At 44.0% G+C, this 24,646-nt stretch overlaps 2 protein-coding genes across 3 annotated transcripts in view; one reads left to right on the top strand and one right to left on the bottom strand.

Moving 5' to 3' along the window:
- The window catches only part of LOC138262453 (protein adenylyltransferase SelO-like), a gene marked incomplete at its 5' end in the record, with an annotated part of 306,692 nt that extends 305,105 nt beyond the window's left edge, over positions 1–1,587 (bottom strand). Inside the window, one exon of the mRNA XM_069212347.1 lies at positions 1,573–1,587. Within this exon, the coding sequence (XP_069068448.1) occupies positions 1,573–1,587 (15 nt within the window). The remainder of the gene's footprint in view (positions 1–1,572) is intronic.
- Positions 1,588–2,279: 692 nt separating this feature from the next.
- PDSS1 (decaprenyl diphosphate synthase subunit 1) overlaps positions 2,280–24,646 on the top strand; it is a 411,626-nt gene continuing 389,259 nt past the window's right edge. For both annotated transcript variants that reach the window (XM_069211354.1, XM_069211353.1), the window contains exon 1: positions 2,280–2,477. In XM_069211354.1, coding sequence (XP_069067455.1) covers positions 2,313–2,477 — 165 coding nt within the window. In that variant the 5' untranslated portion in view covers positions 2,280–2,312. The remainder of the gene's footprint in view (positions 2,478–24,646) is intronic.

Genomic DNA, 24,646 nt, shown 5'->3' with positions numbered 1-24,646 from the left:
TTTGTGTGCAAGTTCTTAAGTCAGATGGCACTTCTCACAAACACCATCACCTTTCATACATTAAATGATGCAGTTGGTATCCTCTGCAGGGTATTATACACAGCCTGCTGTATGTGACTGTCAATTTACTAATATTTAATTGTAAGCTGCAGTAACACATTGTTTCAAAACATAATCTCTAGAATGACGGTTTCACTAACAATAATCTGTGAAACAAATATATATATATATACCTCTCAGTTTTTCGGACGAAAGATTCCACAATTTAAAGTTAATGCTGTCCTGTGTCCTTTCGCAGCTATCTGTGGCACTGTTGGATTTGTTATAGAAGGTCTTAAAACTAAAATTTACAGGATCAAGGAAAGGGTCGGACTGGCTGCGTTCGCATATGGTGGTCAGAAATACTGAAAACAAAAGCAATAGAGCTGAAAGATTAATCATTGTACGTGGTTTTATATTTCAGTTTGGAAAAATAGGGCACTCTTGCTGTGCAATCCAAACCTAATGACGGATCAGTGGCTAAAAAGATCCCTCATGAAGCCTTTTGAAAAATAGCACATGGACACTTATACTAGTGCTGAGAGAAGCAAACAAAACTGGAAAGGGAAGTAAAAAATGTATGTTGAAGCCCATGAAAGCACTGAACTATGGTGTTTTAAGCGCACCTTACTAAGGAAAAAAAACCTGGTAATAATTATAAATATAATAATAATGCACAGTGGAGGGGGTGCAGAAACTGCAACCAACGACTCCGAGCCAATGAGATACAAATAATGCAAAACAACTGCTAGTCGGACAACGTTATCCCAAGATGTTCCCAAAGAGGAATCTGAATTTATATTTCTAACCCTTCATGGACGCTCAATAACACTCAATCTGTAGAGAAAATATATTTTTTTTTAATCCTATTATAAAAAGGTACATATTAAAAATATATTGCAGGGTTTAGATTTCTTCAGGAAGAACGGTATCCTCCCTACAAGGAAATCAATACAGATGATACCCACAAGCAGGAATTGAGTGAGTGCACATCACACCTTAGACAAATCAGCTTCTCTATTTGCAGCAGGGGAGCTCGAAGGGCAACATCCTTGAGTCAGTGCCGGACCTACCGGGTATTCCTAGCTTTTTGCCGAGCTGAGCCCTCGGGTAACCACTTTCTTCAATTCAAAATCACTATTTTTTACCCTTCCTAAAAATACTTGGAGAATTTTTAACTTCCCCAAAATATTCCTGGGCTGCAGCTATAAATATTAAATAAATAAGTCTCTTGGAATATTTGGGGGGGAAATTTACTTTTTCCACAAACGCTCTAGGACTAGGCGCAGTTCCGGGTCTCTTTTAAGGAAAATGCTCCCAGCTTTGATGACAGGAATGTTTGTTTTTGTTTTTTTAAGTTATCGTCCGTTTCGTTTAACTCGTTTTCGAGTTCAATATATCTCAACGTTGTAAAGGGAGAGGAGATTGGCGGATGGAGAAAGGCCCCCAAATGGTTATCTAGTACAAAAATGCATTAACCGCTGTAATTCTCATTGTGCGCTCTTTCAGCGAGAAAAAAAACACACACATAACCTGGCCACTTCCAATTCAAATTAGATTTAAAGTGTTGACGAACTGATCACACATTGCGTCTATCTCCGCGCTCCTACGATCCTTGTTTAGGCTATCCTTGGTTTTCACTTCCCGGGCACCCTCAAATTCCAACCACTAGTGAGGTAACAACAATCAAGAGAAGGAACCTTCGAACAGGGTGCAGCCTTCTTCCTGCCCCGGACCTAAAAAAAAACACATACGCAGGAATGCATCCGGGGTGCGTAGTTTCTAACCTCGGGTTACGCGTTTTCACCCCGAACGACAAGAAAGGAAATTATAACTAACACAAAAGAAAGCCTAACCCACATTAAAAAAAATCATACAGATTACATCTGAGGTTATACATTAATTCGTACACTTTTGGGGAACGTTATACTACCATATTCTAAAATGAGACTCGGCGAGGGAAATGTACTGTCGATGTATGTTTGGAATCTGACTTGCTCTGCGTTTCTTAATTTCATAGCTTCTAGTGTAAAACAGTCTGAGAATATATTTTTGAGGTTAAGGAATGCAATTGTGTACGTTTTTGAAAACAGATTTCAATACCTAAAGCTAACTGAGCGAATGAAGATAAAACATTGTGTTATTCTTCGAATGGTACTATACCAATCAGACCTTCCAAGATGGCAACTCCAATAATAAGTTAAGGCTTGCCAGGCCACCAGACTGGCTTGTTCCTCTTCTGTTTCCATGTCCGCGGTTCTGTACGGCTGAAGATGGCTTGGATATGGCAGCGGTGTGGTTGCAGAGTTCATATGCTCGAGAGGACATTCTCATCTATTGGTTCCTTGGAATCCGGCAGGGACAAGTTTTTCCACCGTAGGCACGTGTCCATTTGGATTTCAGCCTGCTGTCCCGTTCGTGGACGTCGCCCTTTAGAGGTGAGGAGAGAGAGGTGAATAAGTGAAGGAAGGTCATTCAGTTCGGTAGGGAAAGGGTCATATTGGTCCAAGAGAGCTAAGACTGCAGTTTTTTTCCGGTGTCATGGACCATCTATTTCTGAGTCCGAGGATCCAGGTGCTTTCAGTAACAAGTGTCTACAGTCCGAATTTGAACTGAATTTTAGTCCCCTGAATATAGGGGGGAATGGCTAAGCAATGACTTAAGGATTAATTAAAGCAGATAATACTCGTTTTTCGATACTAAGGTCTACACGTAATTTTCCAACTCGCGCTTATTTTAAATGAAGGACATGCACTCCACGAAAACCGTTGGTGAAATCGGGTCATAATACCCTGTTTATTTTACTTGGAATGTATTTTTCTTGACAATGATTTGTTTGAGTATAATAATTGGAGAAATTTGACCAAAGCTAGCAATTAAGTGAAGTCTGAAGTTTTGTTTATTTGTAAAGCGTATAGTAAATTAAAACTATTACACTACTAGTAAAAATGCATGATTAACAATAAGATCATTATGTTTTAAACCTTTCACATTTGTTTTCCTTAAAGAAACCTTAAGGTAGAATTACATTCTAGAGTGTTTATAAAAGGTAAAATTCGTTATAGAGTTGAACCAGTGCTTGGGCGGGGTGTTCCAGCTCTTAGCTGTGAGGTATGTGAAAGATCTTCTTCTGGCGGTTGTTATCTGGATGCATGGGATGGCAGCTAGCGCCTGCTGGGCGGAGCAAAGGTGTCTGGCGGGGTTATGGAAGGAGATGCAATGGTTCAGGTAGGCCGGTCTGATGTTGTGCAGTGCCTTGTAGGTGTGGGTGAGTAGTTTGAAGTTTATTAATTTCTCTACTGGGAGCCAATAGAGGGTCCTCAGATTTTGGGAGATGTGTTCTTGGTGGGGAAGGTTCAGGACGGGTCTTGCAGTGGTGTTTTGGATAAGTTGTAGTTTACTGATGTTCTTTGTTTGTGGTGCCTGCACAGAGTGCGTTGCCGTAGTCGAGCTTGCTAGTGACTAGAGCGTGGGAGATTATTTTGCAGCAATTGACCGGGATCCATTTGAAGATTTTGCAGAGTTGGCAGAGGGTGTGCCAGCAGGAAGAGGTGACTGCGGTTACCTATTGGATCATAGATAGGGAGGAGTCAAGGATGATTACTAGGTTGCAGGCGTTGTCAGTCGGAGTAGGTGGTACGCTGAGCGATGTGGGCCACCAGAAGTCGTTCCAGGCTGAGGTTGTTTTTCCAAAGATGATGAGCTCGGTCTTGTCCGAATTGAGCTAGAAGCAGCTCTCCCTCATCCAGGCGGCAACGGCTTTCTTCCCAGTGTGAAAGTTCCTCTTACCTTTGTCCGGGTCTTCAGTGAGGGATAGGATGAGTTGTGTGTCTTCGGCGTATGACATGATGTTCATTTCGTGGTCTCTGACGATGGCTGCCAGCGGGCCCATGTATATGTTGAAGAGGGCTGGGCTCGGAAGATCCCTGAGGGTCTCCGTTGCTGACTTCTGTTGGTTTGGATATGAAGGGTGGTTTCTGTGGTCATCCGGTATATAACCACCTTTCCCCAACACTAATGTGTGTTTTGGACTACTACAAAAAGGAAGGGGAAAGATACTTTAATCTGTTGTTCAACTCTATCCAATTGACTTGTTATAATAGTCTTCTGCCGCATCATGAGGGCAAACTGTAAAAATAAGAAAAAAAAGGCAGGGTACCTGGAAAACCTCTTGTATGGGGTGTATTGAGAAGCCTCTCGCCATAAGTTATTCTCTTTAGTGCCACTAATTCTCCAAACAGAACAACACATTCATGAAGAAAAAATCTGTTTAGCACCTTTTTGATGATTATGCACTTTGATCAAGCTGCTACAATGTGACTCTAACGATATGGAGTCCCTTTTTCGGTTTCATCTGCACAGAACTTGCGCCATGTTTGCGAAGTCTCTTGAATTTGGAAACAAAAATCTAAAAAGCCCCAACTTACCCAAACTTACAATTGATTGATTCCAACATAGCTCAATTTTTTTTACATGCTTCTGATTGGCCAGCATGTCATCTTCTTTCGCTTCCTGCTCTTTTTTGCCGTCTACCCCCTGGTGTGGAGCTTGGATGACTCTCGGCTTCCAGTCACTGGCTACTGGCCAGTGCCCTTCTTCTGGCTACCACTCTTAAGGTACTTTTTTTTTTTTTTTGCATTTCTCATCAATTACTTCATGCGAGTGCATCTGCATGCTGTCTTCTCTCCTCGCTGCTGTCTTCTCTTCTCACTGTATGCAATTTTCTGCCCTCCTTCCTCTGTAGCTGTTCCTCCTCTACCCACATGCTTTTGTTTATTGTTACATAACCTCCTCAACCCTCCCATGCTTTTTTTAAATTATTTTTACGGTGGGCAGTCTGTGCCTAATGCTGTCACTGACCGTGCCTAGAGCACAGACTGTCCCCGCTGCTTGCGTTCATTTCACAGAGCCCTTGCACAGATCTTGCTGGAGGTGCAAGTCCACATTTCTTTCTTTCTTTTTTTTATTTTTGTTTAAGTTGTTTGTAGTTTTTTATTACTTTAAGCCATGCACACACACACACACTTTCTGCATGGCAGGCAGCACTGTAATCATGCTTCTATGACAAACTGACTTCAGAAGAGGGGAGGGGCTAGAGAAGATAATAATATCTAATGGGGTCGGGGTGTTTGCTTCTCCAACTTCCAACACCTCTATTCCACTTCTTGTGCATTTTTGTCCTCCATTTTCAGCAAAGCTCAGTGTTTGAGCACAAAGGAAGGCATGCTTTTCTGGCAGCAACTTTCATCCCTTTACCACTGATCGTTATCAGGTCCCGTTGAGATTTAAGAAAGTGGATTATACGGAGGAATGCGGGAACTCTATTAGTCATTCTCCCATGATGGTTTACCATCCACACCCCATTGGAAAGACTCTTTAGGCAATTCACAGCACTTCTAAAGTGTCGATGAATTGCTTGTTTACATTTCTGTTTATTTCCCCTTTTGCCACTGAGTGAAACATTTGGTTACCCCCTCCTCTAAAAGACGTCTGTACCCTGCAAAGCAACTTCCTCCTATTTCTTTAGCAGATAAATTAAACACTGCTCAGAGCAGCGCAAGCTTTACAGTCAATTATGCTGGTGTAGAGTGCATTAGCCTAGAGCGCAGTGGCATATAATTCAGAGGTGCGCAATGCAGCGGTGCAGAGTGGAGTGGCGCAGTGTAGATTAGTGTGGAGTGGCGTAGAGTGAAGTAGCTTACAGTGGAGTGGTGTAGGGTACATGGGCGCAGAGTGGAAGTAGCTTACAGCGGAGTGGTGTAGGGTACATGGGCGCAGAGTGGTGCAGTGGCATAGAGTACATTGTGTCAGAGTAGATTGAAGTGGCATGGAGTGGTGTAGAGTGCAGTTGCATAGAGTATCGGAGTGTAATTGCGTAGAGCAGGGTTCTGCAAAGTCGGTCCTGGAGAGCCGGGGCCATGCCAGATTTTTAGCATGTCCACATTTAGAATAATGTAGATTTCTGAAACATCTTTTTTCTAAATGTGGATATGCTTAAAATCTGGCTTGGACCTGGCTCTCCAGGACCGACTTTGCAGAACCCTGGCGTAGAGTAAAGTGCAGTGGTGTAGAGTAGAGTGGCGTAGAGTGGATTGGTGTAGATTGCCGGTGCATAGAGTGCAGTGTTGCAGACTAGAGTGCTGTGTTTTGGAATGGTGTAGAATACAGTGGTGTAAATTCCATTGGCATAGAGTACAGTGGCATAGAGTGCAGTAACATGGAGTGGTGTAAAGTGGACTGGTGTAGAGTAGAGTTGAGTGGTGTAGAGTGAAGTATGCAAGGTGTGGTGGCACACTGCCATTACAGATAACACATTTTCAACTGAAATTGCCATGACATTTGCACAAACATACAGTTCTACTAATAAAAGTATACAGCGCACAAATTATAATGTGGAAATGGCATCACGTAGTGTACTGATTTGTTTTAATCATAATAACGTATTTGTTTTCAACACACTTCAGAATTAACAAAACTGTGCTTCATTTATGCTTTCCTAATTCTGAAATACTTGCACAGTGTATTAATATGTTGTTGTGTGCTAGAAACAATCCTTACCTACCCCCCACCCAAGTGTCCAGTAAAAGTGTCAGGTAAATCCTCTCACTTTGAAGTTTGAGAAAGAAAAGTAAACACCAAGCTCCCTCAGAAGACAGACCCTGCTGTTTGACATCTATCTTTCAATGCACAGCAAATGCAACGAGATCAGAGCAACATTTACAGGCCTGCTCGCAGAAAGGAGCACTTGTAGAAGAATACGTGAGGCAGTGTGAAAAAGCTTTGATCCTTGGAGTGCATAAACTAAAGCTGGAATGCCTAAACCAAATGAAGCCAGCAAATAGAAAGCCAGAAAATGAAATGTGAGTTACAGACTGTTAGACACAGAGTTTCTGGTGAGTTAGGGTATGCACCTAAGCCAGGCAGACCCCACTACTGTAGTCAGGACAAGTACTTTACACACCAAAGATAACCTATGCTCACTCCCTGGTAGATTGGTGCAGGGCGGTCAGGCTTACCACCAGAGGTCAAGTGTAAAGCATTTGCGCAACACAAACCAGTGACCACAAAAGAAATTCCACATAGGATTGTATGAAAATATGTATCTTATATTATACATGTTTATCATCAAACCGAAATGACATGATCCATAAGAACTGTGCATGTGTAACTGTTACAGGGAGATGATACTTCCATTTCGGGTAATGCAGAAGTAAAAAAATGATACACCTTATGCTCGCAGGATACGAAAGATAATTATTGGGTTAAGAACATGAATTTTGTACGTCACCCACAACCATCATGACAGCATAAAGCGCCACAAATGCACCATTCATCAACTATCCACATAAATGCACCAGTACTGATGAGCCCACATAGGCACAGGGACCTCTGCTTTTCTAATAGTGGGGTTATGGTGCTTAGAGAGCCAGATGTACTTATGGATAAGAAGGTAGGGCAAGGGGGGACCTGCGCTGTGATTACGCTTTATAGGGTAATGCATTCGTACAGTAGGAACACTTGCATCTTTGCCAAGTGATTCGGGGAATACCACATTGCGGTTCTTAAGGTGTGCTCATAAACAACAAATAAAGTCACAATGTTGAGAAGGCATTCGGTGTTTGTTAAACCTGGAGCACAGAGGCCACTGCACTCTGATTAGAGTTTTTACAGTACCTATGGTGGCAGGTTCCCTAATCCCCATCAGGTGTCAGGACAGATGATTGTTCCTACCTAGAGGCCGAGGAAGTAACACTCCCTTGAGTCTGGAGTCCCTCGCACTCACGAGGAGATTAAGCATAGAACGGAGTGGCCCGAACGGAACTGCGGCACAACTCCTTCAGGAGGAATTCTGCAGGCGCTTCCCTTTGGGAAATTATGGTGAGCTTCTTGGCGAGGTGCTCCTGTATGTCCTTTTGGGAGCAGCCACCTCTTGTTGGACAGTGGGCGCGGTCCTCATTGGGTTCCACACTCTGAGGTAGTGCTGTTGTCGTTGGGCCTCCCTGTTGCTTTGGCAGTGCGATGTCTCCAGGAGAGCGGCCTGCAGTCTCTGACCGCACAGCCAGAGCAGTGCGAGTGAGGGGAAGACATGCATGTCAATGCCGGGTTAAAGTTTCCTACCAAAAAAATGCAGACGCTTCAGACCAGCAGGACACGCCATTTGCGCTGATCCCCAGTCAAATGAAGGGTCGGCTGTAAGCAAGAATGAAGCGCAGTCACCTTGCGCTGATTGGGATGATGGCACCCGCCCGTCAGTGCCTTTCCCCAGCATTGGGTATATGTTCCAAACCTGTTGGCGCTGCAGCGTCTGCCTTCCTTCTGGGCCTCATGGGCGACCCCTCAGTGCCTGTGTATACGTCTCCCAGCGAAAGGTGTGGGGAAGAAGAGGAAACCAAGCAGAGCAAATCCCAAGACAGAAGCCAATTGCAGAAATGGGACCATTCAGGGCCCTAGGCTTCCAACCAAACAGGGATGGTGAAGCAGCCACGTTGGCCCCTAGGAGAACACTGTGTGGATGGAGAGGGAAACAAGGCAGGCATCAATGGGCAGGTAGACCAGCACAACCAGTCCAGCAGTCTTCATGGTGATCTCTCCAGGTTGCCCCACAGTGCAATGTGCCACTTGCAGAACATAATGAGGGAGCAGCTAGCAGCAGGGCAGCAACCAGAAAAGCAATCCATTGAGTCCTTTATGCTACTCAGCAGGTAGCAGGGCAACAGAAGAGCAGTCCAGAAGAGTCTTTTGAGCAGTGCAGCAGTCCTGACAGAGGTGCTCTAAAACATGTGGTAAGAGCCCCTGTACCTATACACCAAAATGTCTTTGTTCAAGGGGTGACTTCAAAGGAACCCTTTCAAGTGTAACACAATCCCTTCAACCCAGCCCTGGCTTCGGACATCAGTCAGGGGTAAATCAGCCCATTGTGTGAGGGCGGGACATAGCCTATACAAATGTAAGTGTGTGCTGCCTCCCCCTCTCCCAGCCCAGGAATACTATCTGGATGCAGATGCCTCTCCTGTCTCACCCAGCACCTCCTATGTTGTGGCTTTCTGGAAAGTGTGCACAAAGTGTCGCTGTCATTCTGCCCTAGTGGTTTCAAGTCAGGCTGCACAGAGATGCCAATTTCTAAATGTCCTTTCTAAAATAGTAATGTAAAATCCAACTACACCAGTAAGCAGGATTTCGCATAACCATCCAGACACACCAAACCTGTTCATGAGCTACTCCTTTGAGATCAGAAATTACCACTTAAAAATATATAGGGGAGTTCCCAATGCTAACCTATTAGAGGAGCAACACTTGTAGAGGAAACAAGCATTTGCAATAGGTCTCGTGTTTGCGAGAGTTAGAGCTATTGGCGTTGTAAATGACAATGTTTTTTTACCTATGTGTTTTAGTTTGGAGTGTAGTGGTTGTATGTGTTGTGGAATTATATGGGTTGTATTGGATTTGTTAGTTGTGGAATTGTATGGGTGCAGTTGTGTGGTGTGTAGTGTATTTGTGTTGTGAAAGTGTGTGGTTAATAGATATTGGCGAGAGCTTGAGTTGGCATTGTATATGATAATGCCTTTTACCCATGTGGAGTCCAAACTTTTCAAAACGCACATTACGAAATTATGAGAACAGAAAAAGGGCACCATTTTAGACATTTAATATCAAAAGGAAAATACAGTGAAAGGAGTTGCATTCCTTTCTATACAATAGAACTGTGGATACTACTTGAGGTTACTGCTTGAGTTTAAGTAGCAACCTTAGTAAACAGTTTTTCACAAATATGGGGCCTTTATTAAAGTAAGAATCAAGCTTCTGACACTAGTGGGAGATATAAAATGGGACATTGCGTTTACCAAGGCCAGAGATGGACTAGTAGCAAGTAAACAGCGAAAAGCTATACATCATGCATTCTTTATCACACTCACAGGTGCTGAATGCCAAAGATAAAGCCGTCTTTTCTGCTAACCGGCAATAGACAAGGTATTTACTGTGTATAAACATGGTAGCAGGTAGTTTAAAACATTACTACTCAAAATGATCGCTTATGTGTACAATGACTGTTCTTCTTGAGAAAACAGTGATTATTGGTGGTACCAGCCTTATCATAATACTGCTGGGTCATTTCTAATTTTTACTGTCATTTCTATCTGACTTGTTTGTGCCTTAAAGAGGTGCTTGGAGGAGATGAGGAAAACTAACCAGATGCCTGGCCGTTTCCTTCGGGCAGTCTAAAGAAAGGGTACAGGCTAGGCCCAGACAGACACAACAGTTCGTTCCCTAGAAACAGGTTAGCACACACAGAGGAAAGTCGCAGAGAAGTACAAGAACCCTGCCTTAAACAGAAGTCCGAAAGTTTGTCAAATGCACATATTTGCAGATACTTACAAATGCATTTACAAAGGAGTTTTTGACACGGAGAGCCGGAGTGAAAAATCAATGACCAAAGGTCTGTTTATTTTTGCTGCAGCAAAGAGGACAGGTTTACCACTGGCATCCCAGGCCCGAAGTAAAGTGTGCTAGCATAAAGCGTTTAACAGTGATATTTATACTCATACATCAAAGGATACATAAAATGTGTAAATAATGATATACGTCATACAGATATTTTAAGGAGTTAATCAGTTTCCACACACCGGTTCCATTCCCAGCTTTGTCCTTGCCTCCCCTCTGCAGCTGCCTGACTCCCCACATTCTTGAGACCCTTCAAAGGATTACGTGGTTCAAAGGTATAGATATCAGCCTTTCCCTCCCCAAAATACCACAGCCGAGGTCAGTTAGTTATTTTGAACACACAATTATAATGAGTACAGTGCCCCAGTTAGGGAAAGAAACCAGCTGCAAGCCCATGGCGTGGAACCAGGCTTATTTTACTTAAACAAATATACATAAGATAACATATGTGATAGACAGTGCGTTCAGAGACAACAAAAGCTCAAACTTACACGTGTAAAAGAAACGAAGCAATTCAAAATGGATTCTAACAAGTTAAATAGCTCCAAGCGCATCCAACCGTGGCCTATTGTGAATAACCTGAAACCAAACCAGCTCGAGAATAACTGAGCATGCTCACAGATTAACATCTCATAGTTCATTTCCAGGGAGACAGCTCACTAATTTCTTTTTGCACACACTCAGTAGACACACACTACTGTATGATGTCCCTTGAGGAACTGATAGATTGTTGGGAGCACTGCAGTACATAAGTGGAAACTGCGCTGAATACAAAAATGGCAATGTAATTTAAAGTCTCTAACTGCGTTCCAGGGGTGTGGAATTTATTAAAATATCTACTTGTCCAGGGGACAGGTTGCTTATCAAATCTACTTGTCCTGTAAAAAGATCTACTTGTCCCTTTGGTGCCATGTAGTGTGGCGCCAAATTATGGCAGCAATCTCATTATGTAAGAGCTCTGATAATAGCCTCTCTGATTATGCCAGGGCTACTACCACAGTAGGGCTTGAATACTTGCAGTTTCAATCCCTACTGTAGCAATTTCCTTATTTTGCCACCTTTCTGCAGATCTGCATACTGGGGCTGGAGGAAGCAGTAAGCAATAGTTCCAGGGCTGGCATGCCTTTGAGTCTGCAAACCTACTAACCTGCATGTTTTAAAGATTTTCACCAGCTTCTCTCTAATATTTTCCCATAATAAGAAAGGTTGGACATTTACTCCTGACGATGGCAGAATTAGAACTTCTTCCAGGGTTGGCCCTTGGGGACCCCTTCCCTTTTGCGAAAGTGTTAGCACCCATTTGAAATGGGTGCAAACTGTAATTGGTTTGCGCCTGCGTTCGCAAAAAAATCCTACATTGCACTGCGAGTCGCAATTAGGAAGGGAACACCCCTTCCTAATAGCGAGTCGCAAAACTGGGTTTGTGCATCGCAATGTGCTTTTTGCACGTTGCAAACAGCGAAAGTCGCTGTTTGCGACATGCAAAAAGCTACCTACATGTGGGTCTTGGTCCCTAATTAGGTCTGGTGTTAACAAAGACATTTTGTTTTTATTAAACTTCTATCTCTCTCTCTTTCGGCTGGCTTTACTGTGAGTGATCGCATTCTGCTCTTCCACAAGGAGCATATTGGCACACAAAGTAGTTTTGTTCAGTGTCAGGAACTTCAGTGACGTAACGAAACTGGAGGGTGTCCCTTTGCAAAGAACATGGAGGAGCCCCCTCTCCAGACTCACTCAGGGCAGGTGCTGTGCTGAAGGGGCCCCCTGGAGGGCGGCTGCGGGGCCTTCGTTATGCCACTGGTGGAAACGTGTGCTTTTAGAGTTCAAAAACGTTTTTTGTTTTTTTTTGCCAGTGTTTGTTACAATGTTGAGGGCCTGGTAGCTCCCACAACAATAAAGTGTTACAAAAGCCATGTCAAAACAAGACACGAATTGATGAAACTAAAAGACTTATAAAAATATGTCAGATCAGTTGGCTTTGTCAGTGTTTGTTTATTTTCATGCTTCCCATAATCGTGTTGAAAATGGTTACACTGATTTTCCATTAGAAATATTTTTGGGAAATACTATCATGCATCAAAACATTTTACTAAATGACAGTTCATTTGCATCTAATCAGAGAGCATTCTGGGAGCATTATACTTAGCCTCATAGCCTAAACTTTTCAAACATGTGTATACACATTTTTTTTTTTTGTACTGCAACCAACGTCAGTAGTGAAGTGTGACCTTAAAACATTTATTTACAGCACTCACCCTAATAATGAAGGCTTTCAAATAATGAACCATAAATACAAGTTCGAACAGCATTATCTTTTGGAAACACATTACCTCAACTGCAGAGAGTTCCACTCTCTGTAAACAGGCAGCCAAAGGGTTTGTGCTGCAGAGGGTTGGTCCTACCTGTCCCAAGGACAAAGTAAACATAATAACTTGTTGCCCTTGACCCCAAACAAGATGTCCCGGGCGTCGGGCGATAGGAATTCCACATCCCTGCGTTCCCATACATATTTTGTCCTTCGCTTCAAACATTCGAGAAAACATAGCCCCATTGATTGAACCTACACTACTTTGAAAAGCATAAGCCTTGTGAGCATGCACCGTAATCTCTCTTAAAAGCGTTTTGAACAAGTTTACAATTTAACCAAAATACATGAAATTAGCTGATCCTAATGTGTATCGCAGTAGACATGACTGACGCAAATAAAATACAGCGTAATGAATAGTGAAAACCCGGTAATGTTACAACGGGTCCTAAGACACATATGCATCTATTTTTAAAATTAACAAATAGTTTTGGCACATGGTGAGAAACACAAAAAGCTACTGGTAGGGATTGTGTCCCCAAACCAGCCTGAACCAGTGCTGCACCTGACACGCCTCTGCATGCAGCCCGAGGGAAGCGGACTTTGTGAAACAGGTTATGTGTCAGAAGAGGTTTATGGCCACATCCTATTGGGCACAATTCCTGTGTCTCGGGGCTCGAGGGAGGACATCATAGTGAGCAAACATATCTGTTTTATATTTATTCTTAGCATGTGAGCGACTGTATACTCCTGAATCCAGCCTGGAGGGCTCGCACCAAGCAAGTAGCGTGGTGGGAGAGGTGAGGGATGGGAGCACCAGGCACAAGGGGTAGTGGGAGAGGCTACAATGCCAGAAGGAACTTACTTACGTTCCACATGCTACGAAAAGCAGAACCATGTCTAACTAAACTCCGGTGAAAAAATGAGGACGTTAGAAAGAACAAAACTCCTGTAAAAAAAAAAAAAAAAAAAAAAGCATTTGCAATGCAATCGGGCTCGCATTCTCACATTAGAGCTATTAGCGCTGTAAATTCTTAACCGGACTTTTCTTGCCACTTAAATTGAAAAAGAAAAGTAAAACAGTTGACATAAGTGAGCCGATTCAAAATGCCATGACCGCCATGAGCATGAGCACGAAGGAGAGACAAAAAAAGACTAAGAAGTTTGCTTGCAGTCAAACTTATCCGCAATCGTGAGGTTATCCGTGTAACAGGGTCAGTCTGCAAGGGGGTAACAAAACTGCCCCAAGGAGGGACAAATGTAAAGCATTTACCAATGATAACAAAGAATTGTTTGAAGGCAAGCCCACAAACGAGTGAAAGTGATGGACGTACGGTGGGTATGGTAAAATCCCACAATACTTGCAATAGGTCAAAGAGCTTGCGCACTTGACCGATTGATAATGCCACAATTGAAAACACCGCCCATTCCCAGACTCGTGTCCCCACTCCTGCCATGTGTAAGTGTACTAATGGAAACATACCTGAAAAGAATCGTAAATAACGTATTACCAAACCATCCAAGATGCTGAAAGTTAATTAGAATGCCCACCAAGACCCGCGGTGTGCACAAGCAGCCTAGTATGCAAAAAGGAGGCTATCTAATTATGCTTCAGACAACCATGCATGGTGATAAACCATAGCATGACCCTTGTAAAATATATCCAATACCTGTGCCAAGGTTAGAAAGTGTCAAGAGTGCACAAAGTTGCTGCGAAAATGTGAACGACTTCAGGGAAAAAGTGAACACCATGTATTCGCTGCAGTGTGACTGCTAACACAAAAAAATATAGTTCCACAAAGCACATAATAAAGATAACTAGTTGAAAGAGATTGTACTTGGTCACTGCGCCCGGGGAGGGATAACCATGACACGAGGCATGACCAATGCATGCCAGAAACAAATAGAAACAAAGATTACAAGAGTGACAAAGGAACAAGCCAGTCACAAGCCTATGGGCGGGCATAAAGCCCACAGACTAATTACCGCATGTCAAGAGACAGCGCTTGTATGCTACTAGGCTCGACCTAAGAACGAAATAGGCAGTTTGTCACTACTAGGACATGTAAAGGTACAGTCAGCACTGCAGGCTCACTAACAGCATTTAATTTACTGCTTTACTAAGCTAGCCCATGGGGAACCCTTCTCCTCACTTGTGGAGCCCATAGGTGAAGCACCTAACTTTAACTTGCTCACAGATGCATACCCGTAGGCAGACAATACCACCATGACCAACAAACTGATGTGCCCCACTCGCCCCCAGGTCTGACTTGGACCCTGACCACCAGAGGCCACTGATAGCAGTTGGTGTCAAGAACCAGGAAACCAACCATCTAGGGGTCTCTGACCTCTGTGGCATCTCAAAGTGGGAGGTAGTAGCCCCAGGTGCAACGCATCCTTTCTCCAATTCACCTCCTACCAGTTCAGGGGCAGTATTCTGAAACTGGTCTTCCAGACTAAGGTCTGTACCCTTAGGCTGGACAGGAGCCAGGGGTGAGACTTTCCTCCCCCTGCCCCTTTTTCTGGGGTTCTCTAACCTCCTCCTTTTGGGAGTGGTACCCCAGAATCCAGAACTGTCAGGGTGCTTGTGTCAGCCGTCCTACTCACCTCTCACACTAGTTCGGTGGTGCTACCCTGCAACTGGTTTCCTAACCTGGGGTCTGCACCCTTGGGCTGAACCGGGATCACAGGTAAGTCCTTTCTCCCTCTGGCCCTCATTCTAGAGTTTTGTACCTCCCACCAGGAATGGTACCCCCATAAAACAAAATTGTAGGGACGATTGTGGCTGCTGCCCTTCCCTCCAGGTCAGGGGTGATACTGTGAACCTGGCCCTCCAACCCAGGGTCTGCACCCTTAGGCTGGACACGGTTTAGGGACTACTCCTTCCTCCTACTACCTCTCCATCAGGGCTTCTGCACCCTCCTCTTTGGAGTGGGATTGCCAGACACCATAACTGGTGGGAAGCTTGTCAGCTGCCCTCCCAAGTTCTCCTGACACTGTGGGCCCTCACGTTCAGTGTATGGCCTCCCAGTACAAACTCGATTTCCTTCTTGGGGCACTCTCCAGGCTCTGGGGCTGGGCATAGGGCACACTGGGATGCCTCCCACCTCCACCCCTCCTCCTCCTCCTCCTCTGAGAAGGGACAGGGGACACTGCCCCCATCCCACTACAAGGAGACCTGTCTGAGCTACTCTGAACCTCTCCTGCCCTCTGTTGGCGGAGAGGGGAGGGAGGAACCTGGACCACTCCCTTTAAGGTCACTCCAGAACAGACCTTCTGGTACTCACCTAGAGGTCTTCCTCCTTTGCAAGTTCCCTAGGGTCAGAGAACTTACCATCCAACAGGTGTTGGGGCAGCCCTGGAAAACAACAGCAGAACATGTGCTCTCTGACAAGCAGATTGTATAGCCCTTCAAATTTGTTTACTCTGCTACTCTTTATCCATCCATCTAGTGCTTTGCAACAATCCTCTACAAACTCCTCCCAAGACTGGCGAGACAGTTTCCTACTGCCCCTGAACTTCAACCTATACTCTTCAGGGGTGATACCATACCTTGCAATCAGGGCTTCCTTCATAGGGCGTACCTCTGCCTTTCTCTCCCTTGTAGGGCCAGTCGGTTAGCCCTCCAATATCGAGGAGTATAACTCCCCAGGCCAGTTTCCCCAATCATGCTAAGGGATCCTGCGAACTGTCAGAGCCCCCCATACTTCTGCAGCCACTGACATATGTCATCCTCCTCCTTGAAGCTAGGGCACCAAGTCTGTGGGTATGTGGATAGTATTTCTAACACTAGACTTCAAATTTCTGCCACTACTAGACTCCACCTGCAATGCTAGTAAGTCCATAACACTAACACTATTTTCAAGGATCAGTTTATTTTCCTCAAAATCAAGCTTTTCAGCCTCCGACTGTCAGGGAGACCAGATCCTCGGGGTCTGTGCATGTTCCCAACATGTCCACCACTAGACAGCTCCAAGACTCGGATAGATAAAATCACAGAGCCTGAGAGAGTCCAAGCGGGGGAAAAGGGGATTAGGATGGGAAGGAGACCTGTAGGAAGCAAAAGGTTAAACCACACAATATCAAGATTATATCACATTGATTTTCACTAGACTATGATTCTAAGCATTGTCATACCGTAACCATGGATAACTTAAGAAAGGACTAATAACTGGGACTCAAGACGTCTGGGTACCTGGGAAGGAATCAAGAATGATTAATACAACTTCTCAATGAAACTTTTCATGAAATGTTACACATTGTCTAGGATTATAAGAACCTTCTAGAATTATGTTTTCAGAATAAACATGGTCTTTTTACATGAGGACAAAAAGTAATCTGAACATTTCTTGGAACACAATAGGAATTGTATTAAGGACTTAATATGCACATATAATGTAACATCTTGAATTTTAACACCTAGTTTTAAATGCGGGAATGGATCGCGCGTCTTGACGATTCGAATACCACCATGTAAATGCCAAGAAATGGTCGCGCACAATGATTGTCAAAGTTTTAATGCAAGGAATTAATTGCGCGTCTTCCCGATTCGAATGCCACCATGGAAATGACAAGAAATGGTCGTGCACAATGATTATCAAGGTTTAAATGCAAGGAATGAATTGCGCGTCTTGCCGATTTGAATGCCACCATGTAAATACCAAGAAATGGTAGCGCACACTGTTGCCGACCCGAATCTCAAAAGTCAAATGCCAAGAATGAATTGTGCGTCTTGCCGATTCGAATATCAACATGTAAATGTCAGAAACCAAGAGCACATTCACAAGCACAAGGAAAAATCTTCCAAAATGAAAACCAGGCCCAAAAACTCAAATGCCTTCGAAAATGGGATCGGGGGCCCAGCCCGACTTCCGTCTTACCGCCCTGATCAAGGATCACCAATACAATGAAGGGCAAAGGCCTGGAAGATCAAAGGTAGGCCTCCGGAACAGGAGCTCAGGAAATTGCTGCTGCTCTGCACTTGGACCTCTTAATAGTGAGCATGTGGAGCTGGGCTGGCTCCCTTATATAGAGTCTGGCCCAGCCCACAAACCACACCCAGTCATGCTGCAGAGAAAGCTTCTAGAAGGCCCTGGAAAGGGAACCACACCCTAACACACTCTGAAAGCCTGCAGCAATACATTGCAAATGAACAGTATTTACAAGCACCTTGAATATAAGTCTTCAGGATTAAACTCTGCAATGCAAAAGGTTAAACAACAGCTTATCAACATAATGCATGAATTACGTTATCTCATAAGGGCTGGGTTTTTGCATTCCAGTCGCCTCTAGAGCGTGCACTGCCCTGATGTTGACACCGACATCCTCTCCTGCGCTAAGGCCCTCTCGGCCTCTGGCCTTCTCTGTAGCCAGCTTTACTAGCAGCACCCTCAGGTCCCTCTTAGCCAGTCTATCCTTGAGCTCCTCAGGGGACAGGGTGTGGAAGGTGACACTGCTTCTGGCACTAGACCCAGCAAGGGACTCCCTATCTATGGGGGTCCTCTCTCTCTCTACTGGCATCCCTGCCCTGTCATTTTCTCCCTCTACTTCAAAATCTTCGGGGTCACTGTCCCCTTGGGGTGTGGGCTTGGAACCCTCCATCTCAGAATTCCTCACTACTCATGGGGGTTCTCCTCAGGATCTTCCTCAGAACTACTACCCTCTTAGTCCACCGTCGCTGTTGACTCCCTGTGTTCTGTCCAGAAACATACAGGGTGTTCTGAAGGTCCCACTTGTTGGATTCCTTGCTCACAGCTAGTCCCTTCTCCCTGCAGAATCCCTTTAACTCCTCCAAAGTGTAACTCCCACAGCTTTCTGAGGTTAGAAGTAGATTCTGTTTTGCCCAGGTGAGTGCAACTAAACACAAGTGTAAACAACAATTGTCCCAAAAACAAGAATATGAAGTAGGGGTAATAAATAAAAATGCCTAATGAAAGAACAAGGAGAAAAACAATAACAACATGTAATGGTCTAAGTGCAGAGTTTATAGTGCAACAATGAGTAACCATGGTATCGTGCAAGCCCTATCTTCACTGTTGATCACCAGTGTTAGAAATGGGGTTTCTGGTTGGCTAGGATATGCACCTAAGCCAGGTAGAACCCACCACTATGGTCAGGACAAGTAAGTTACACTTCAAAGATAACCTTTGCTCACCCCTTGATAGCTTGGCACAGAGCAGTGAGGCTTATCTCCAGAGGTCACGTGTAAAGCGTTTGTGGAACTCAATCACACACAATCAATACACCACAAAAGAGACGCCACACAGGATTATATCAAAATTATATTATAAATATAGATCATGAAACCAAAATGGCATGATTCATAAGTACTGTGCACGTGGAACAGTTATGGGGAGATGATAATTGCTGTTCAGGTAATGCAGAAGTAAAAAAATGATACATCATATGCCCTCTGGATAGGAACATAAATTTCGTAGCTCACCCGCGGCCTTACGCTTTATATGGGAATGTGTTCATGCAGTAGGAGACGCTCGCATCGTTGCCAAGTGATTCAGGGCATACCACCTCCCATTTCTTAAGGTACGCACATTACCAACAAACAAGGTCAAAATGTTGAGAAGGCGTTTGTTAAACCTGGAGCACAAAGGCTGTACCTATGGTGGCACATTCTGTAATCCCTGGTAGGGGTCAGTACGGGCGATTTTTCTTTTTTTCTACCTGCTTCGGGGCCAAGGAAGTAACGCTCCTTTAAGTCCGAAGTCCCTCTGCTCTACTCAGTCACGATGAGATTAAAAATAGAACAGAGTCACCCAGACACAACTGTGGTACCACTCCTTCAGGAGAAATTCTGCAGTGATCCCCTTTGGGAGATTACAGTGAGCTTCTGGACGAGGTGAGCCTGTGTGTCCTTTTGGGAGCATCCTCTCATCAGACAGCGAGCGCGGTCACACCCTGTAGGGTTCCGCGCTCGGAGGTAGTGCTGTCGGAGGAGCTCCCTATTGCTTAGGCAACGCATCTCCTTGAGGAGAGTGGCCCACGGATTGCGAGCGCACTGCCAGAGTGGTGTGCGTTGGGTTAGGCGTGTACGTTGATCCAGAGTACAAATTCACTACAAAAAGGTTCGGCCGCTTCAGGCTCGCATGATGTGCTGTTATCAGCTGGTTAAGCACTTATGGCTGGCCAAATGAAGTGTCGGCTGTAAGAAAGAATGAAGATCAGTCACCATGTGCTGACATTCAATGCCTTTCCCCAGGGCGGGGGATTATTTCCGAACCTCTCATCAGTGCTGCGCTGCACGCCTTCCCCCCTCTGCCTCATTGGGTGGTCCCACAGTACCCATGCATACTTCTCCCAGTGAAAGATGTGGTGAAGAGGAGGAAGCCAAGCAGGGCAAATACTAGGACCGAGGCCATTTGCAGATATGGAACCCTTCAGGGCCCTAGGCTTCCATTTGAACTGGGGGGGGGGGGGCTAACCAACACACTGGGCCCTGGGAGAACACCGGGGGAAACACAAGGCAGACAGCAGTGGGCAGGTAGACCAACCAGTCCTCAGTCCTGATGGTGATCTCTTCTGGCGGTGCCACAGTGTCCTTGCAGAACAGAGTCTGTGATCAGCTGGCAGCAGGACAACAAGCAGAAAAGCAATCCAGTAAGTCCTTTATGCTACCCAGCGAGTGGCAGGGCAACAACAGAAGAGAAGTCCAGATGAGTTCATTGAGCAGCACAGCAGTCCTTCTGATAGATGTTCAGTCCCTTCCTAGTGACATTTTATGAACAGCAACGAGGAATTGTTGATGACTTCCTTTTTTAGGTCAAGCATAGCAGTGCGCAAGCGCTGATTTTCCGACGTGTTGGTATGTATCTGGGCTTTTAACAATGCCCACTTCACGCCCTTCACTACCACTCGTTCGTGGGCTTGCCCTTCAAAATCCTTTGACATTGGTAAATGGCTCACGTTTGTCCCTCATTAGGGAGGTTTTGTTACCACCTTGGCTATCTCCACTGTTACATGGCTAATTGCACTTTTGACGATTAAGTTTGACTGCGAGCGAACTTCTTTTTCCTTTTGTGTGTCTCTTCATGCTGATGCTCATGGCGGCTGCGGTGCTGTGAATCGGCTCGCTTGTGTGAAGCTGTTTTACTTTTAATTTTCAATTTATGCGGCAAGAAAAATCTTGTTAGTTTACAACGCTAATAGCTTTAACTCGAGCAAACGTGAGGCCCGTTGCATTGCAAATGTTTTTTTCTACTTCCCACTCTCCCTATTCTTCCCCTACCCACCCCCTCCTTCCTCACCTCCTAGTTATTTAGCACTGTTTGTTAATCCCACCAGACTGTGGTTGTTGGTGGATGCATGTTGTATAAACCTGCCTTAAAACAATAAATGGATTTAAACCATAAAGTGATGCAGCTGCAGTACATAGAATATAACATGATGTTGGCGAAGGTTATATGCATGAGAGCTGGGGTGCTTGTGCAGCCTTGTGCTAACTTGTAACCAGTTCAACCTTTGTGTGCACCAATGACTTTTCAATGCTTTTATTGAAATCGTTAAAAACTAAACTTTATTTGCATGAACACAGCTTGCTCTTTTAGGTGATACTATGTCAGTGACTTTCATGGTAGGCACATCTACACTGTCACTCGTGATTTGAGGAGTAGTGCCACTTTTTGGCACTTCAGTGTTAATTTGCAACTGGTGCTTTTTGGAGAAAATGCATGTGGACATACAAGAAGGGTTTCTGGAAGTTGCATCATCTATGAGAAAGTTCCCTGTGTTTCCATCTGTCTTTTTTACTTGACTTATTAGCAATTCAGCTCACTTGTTTTGAGTGTTTTTGGAGGTTGATTGTGGCTTTTATATCTATCATAGGGATGTTCATGGTGAAAATTGGCATAATCGATTCATGTCAGTCTGGAGAAATAAATTTGTTGGTTTTATTGGGTTTAAAAAATATATATATATAAATCACTTACTGGCAGTTGTCAGTAGGCACTTATGGTTAGGACCTAGTTTCCCTAGAAAAAACGTTTTTTGACTTGCCTATATCCCTGGCACCGTTTGACGAATCTTCCCATTGTTTTTTTTCCAAAAATTTCAGAAAGTGCCCTTTAGAATCTTATTGTGCATGGAAAGTTTCAGAGTGAGTTGTCAAGCAGGAGAAAAAGGGGGAAGTCAAAAAGTGTGTTTCCCATGTTAATTCCTATAGACTCTTTAGACAAGCTGCAGCCTAAACCGCTGAACAGAATTACACCAAATTTGTCAGGAAGGTATCTTTTGGTCCACAGATGAGCCTTTTTAGGTCGAGTGTGCAAGCGCTTTGATCTGTTGTAAGAATTGTGGGCTATAACCACGCCCAGCACTTTCACTCGTTTGTGGGCTTGCCTTTCACAAATCACCGATCATTAGTAAATGCTTGACGTTTGTCCCACCTTGGGGTGGTTTTGGTACACCGATAATTGCACGATTGCCAATACATTTAACTGTGAGCTACCTTTTTTTCTTTTTATTTCTCCTTCAGGCTCATGATGGCGGTGGTGCTTTAAATCGGCTTGCTAATATCAACTAATGTTTAACACTTCATTTTCAATTTATGTGTCAAGAAAAGTCGAGTTAGGAATTTACAACGCCAATAGCTCTAGCTCGAGCAAATGCAAGGCCCATTGCATTGCAAATGCTTGTTTTATTTGGTGTAAGTTCGTTCAGTAGTTTAGGAGAAAGGAAATCCAAATTTGTATATCTAGGGTCGAAACAAATTTGCTAATACTGCCAATCTGCTGATCTCGTGCAGAGATCTAATTGTCTGCCAACATTTCAACCAGTGTTAGCAGACATTTTGAGACTCTGCATTTGGCCGAGTATTTAAAAAAAAAAAAAAAAAAGAAAAGGGGGCAGGCACTCTAACCCTGCCCTCCCACCCCCAAGCGCCCGGACTATAATATGTGTGTATATATATATATATATATATATTTATTATTATTATTATTATTTTTATTTTTTTTACATCTCTGCAGAGGATGTGAGGCAGCTGGGACCTCGGGCCTTGAGGCCCCCCTGCGGCCCCAGAGATTAAAAAATATATATATATAGATTTTTTTCGAGATGGAACTACAGATCTGCAGTTCCACCTTGAAAAGTCGTCCGAAGAAGATGCTTTAAGAACATTCACTTTGTCAAAGTTACAGACACACAAGGTCACTGGTCATCCTAATTTCTTGCGCATAGTCAGGGCTAAACAAGTGCTTTTACTCTGCTTTCCATCTTGAAAAGTTATCTGTAATCCTTGATGGATGTTTTCGCATCCTCGCTTTTTGAGATCAATATCTCATGTAGGGACTGACAAGTGGGTTCTTTCTTTTCTGCTTTTGAGGCCCAACCCCAGCCTCCGTGCACAACGCAGGGTTGGGTGGTTATAGGGGGGGTTGATCACAGGCCAGACCCTGCAGCCAACCTCCACTGGCAGTGGTTGGATTATCGTATAGTAATTAATATTACTTTACGTAAAATAAAAACCTGAGAAAAATCACTGAAAAAAGAAAACAAAGGTTACAGGGACATTATAGTTAGGAAATAGAATTAAAAAAAAAAAAAGCATAGAAATTTACTTTTAAGAACCAAAGGTTACAGGGACGTTCTAGTTAGGCTCACATTTTAAACGTACAAAACCATAGAAATGTACCTGTTCTAGTTAGTTATTTCTAGTAACTATAACTTGAGCCCTAAGGTAACTATAACTCGGACCCTCACCATGCACTGCTAATTACCTTAGGTATTACAGCACCTATGACATCTTTTATAACATCATTGATAATATCACTGTAACATTTGCTGTAAAAATATTTATAATAAATTGCATGGCGGGGGCGCACGTTATAGTTATTTTAGGGCACAAGTTATAGTTACTTGAAATACCTCTTAACCATAACAGGTGAATTTGGATGTTTTTGTATGTTTTAAAATGTGAGCCTAACTATAATGTCCCTGTAACCTTTTTTTTTTTCAGTGATTTTTCTCAGGTTTTTTTTAACGTAAAGTAATATTAATCACTATACGATAATCCAACCACTGCCAGTGGAGGTTGGCTGCAGGGTCTGGCCTGTGACCAGCCCTGTGACCAAGTTAGTGCTCGTGTCAGGGAAGGTCCAAACCCTGTATACAAGTCTCCACAAGTTGACAAGTAAAACACGGCACTCACAGGAATCCTTGAGTTTCTTCTTTATTTGTTATTCAATGATCGATTTACCCAACACCAACGCGTTTCAACCAACAAGGTCTTGCTTGATCACGATGTATATGTGTGTGTGTATATATATATATTTGTATTACCTTAATGTGAGAAAATGCCCTTTTTTTGCTTGGCTACTCCCTTTGTGCTGAATTGTATTGGTGTTTTTTAGAATACAGACACTGGGGCGCTGCCATCCAGTGCTCAGTGAATACATTCTGACCCCTACACATAAAAATTGGCTAAGCTTCATTAACATATTTACCTCTAATGTAAGAACATAGAAATTACACCTTCGGCATCGGAAGATAAATCTCACCAGTGGCCTGCAGCACTTTTGGTGACAGCCACTAGTATGACACAGGAAAACTTGGCTTCAGACCTACTATCTAGCCTGACTGCTGCAGTTGACCACCAACCTAGTGGAAGAGGACCTGGTCTCAGGATCAGTTTAGAGTAGCTTACAAGAAGGGTCTACTCATTTCCCTAAGCACCCACCTTCCAGGCAGTCAAACTCCCTCCAAGGACAGAAGTGGTCCCACTTGTGTCCAGGACGAAGTAGTGAACTCCAAGGTAGGAACTGCTCTTAAAGTTCCACTGAGGACTTCCCTCAGCAGTCCCAGCCCGATCCCGATGTGACCCCAGAGAGACACAGGCTTGTTAGATACGGTTGT

Source organism: Pleurodeles waltl, chromosome 10 (assembly GCF_031143425.1).
Source record: "Pleurodeles waltl isolate 20211129_DDA chromosome 10, aPleWal1.hap1.20221129, whole genome shotgun sequence".
Lineage (NCBI taxonomy): Eukaryota > Metazoa > Chordata > Amphibia > Caudata > Salamandridae > Pleurodeles > Pleurodeles waltl.
Note: the sequence above shows the minus strand (reverse complement) of the source record. Positions and strands in the feature narration are given on the sequence as shown.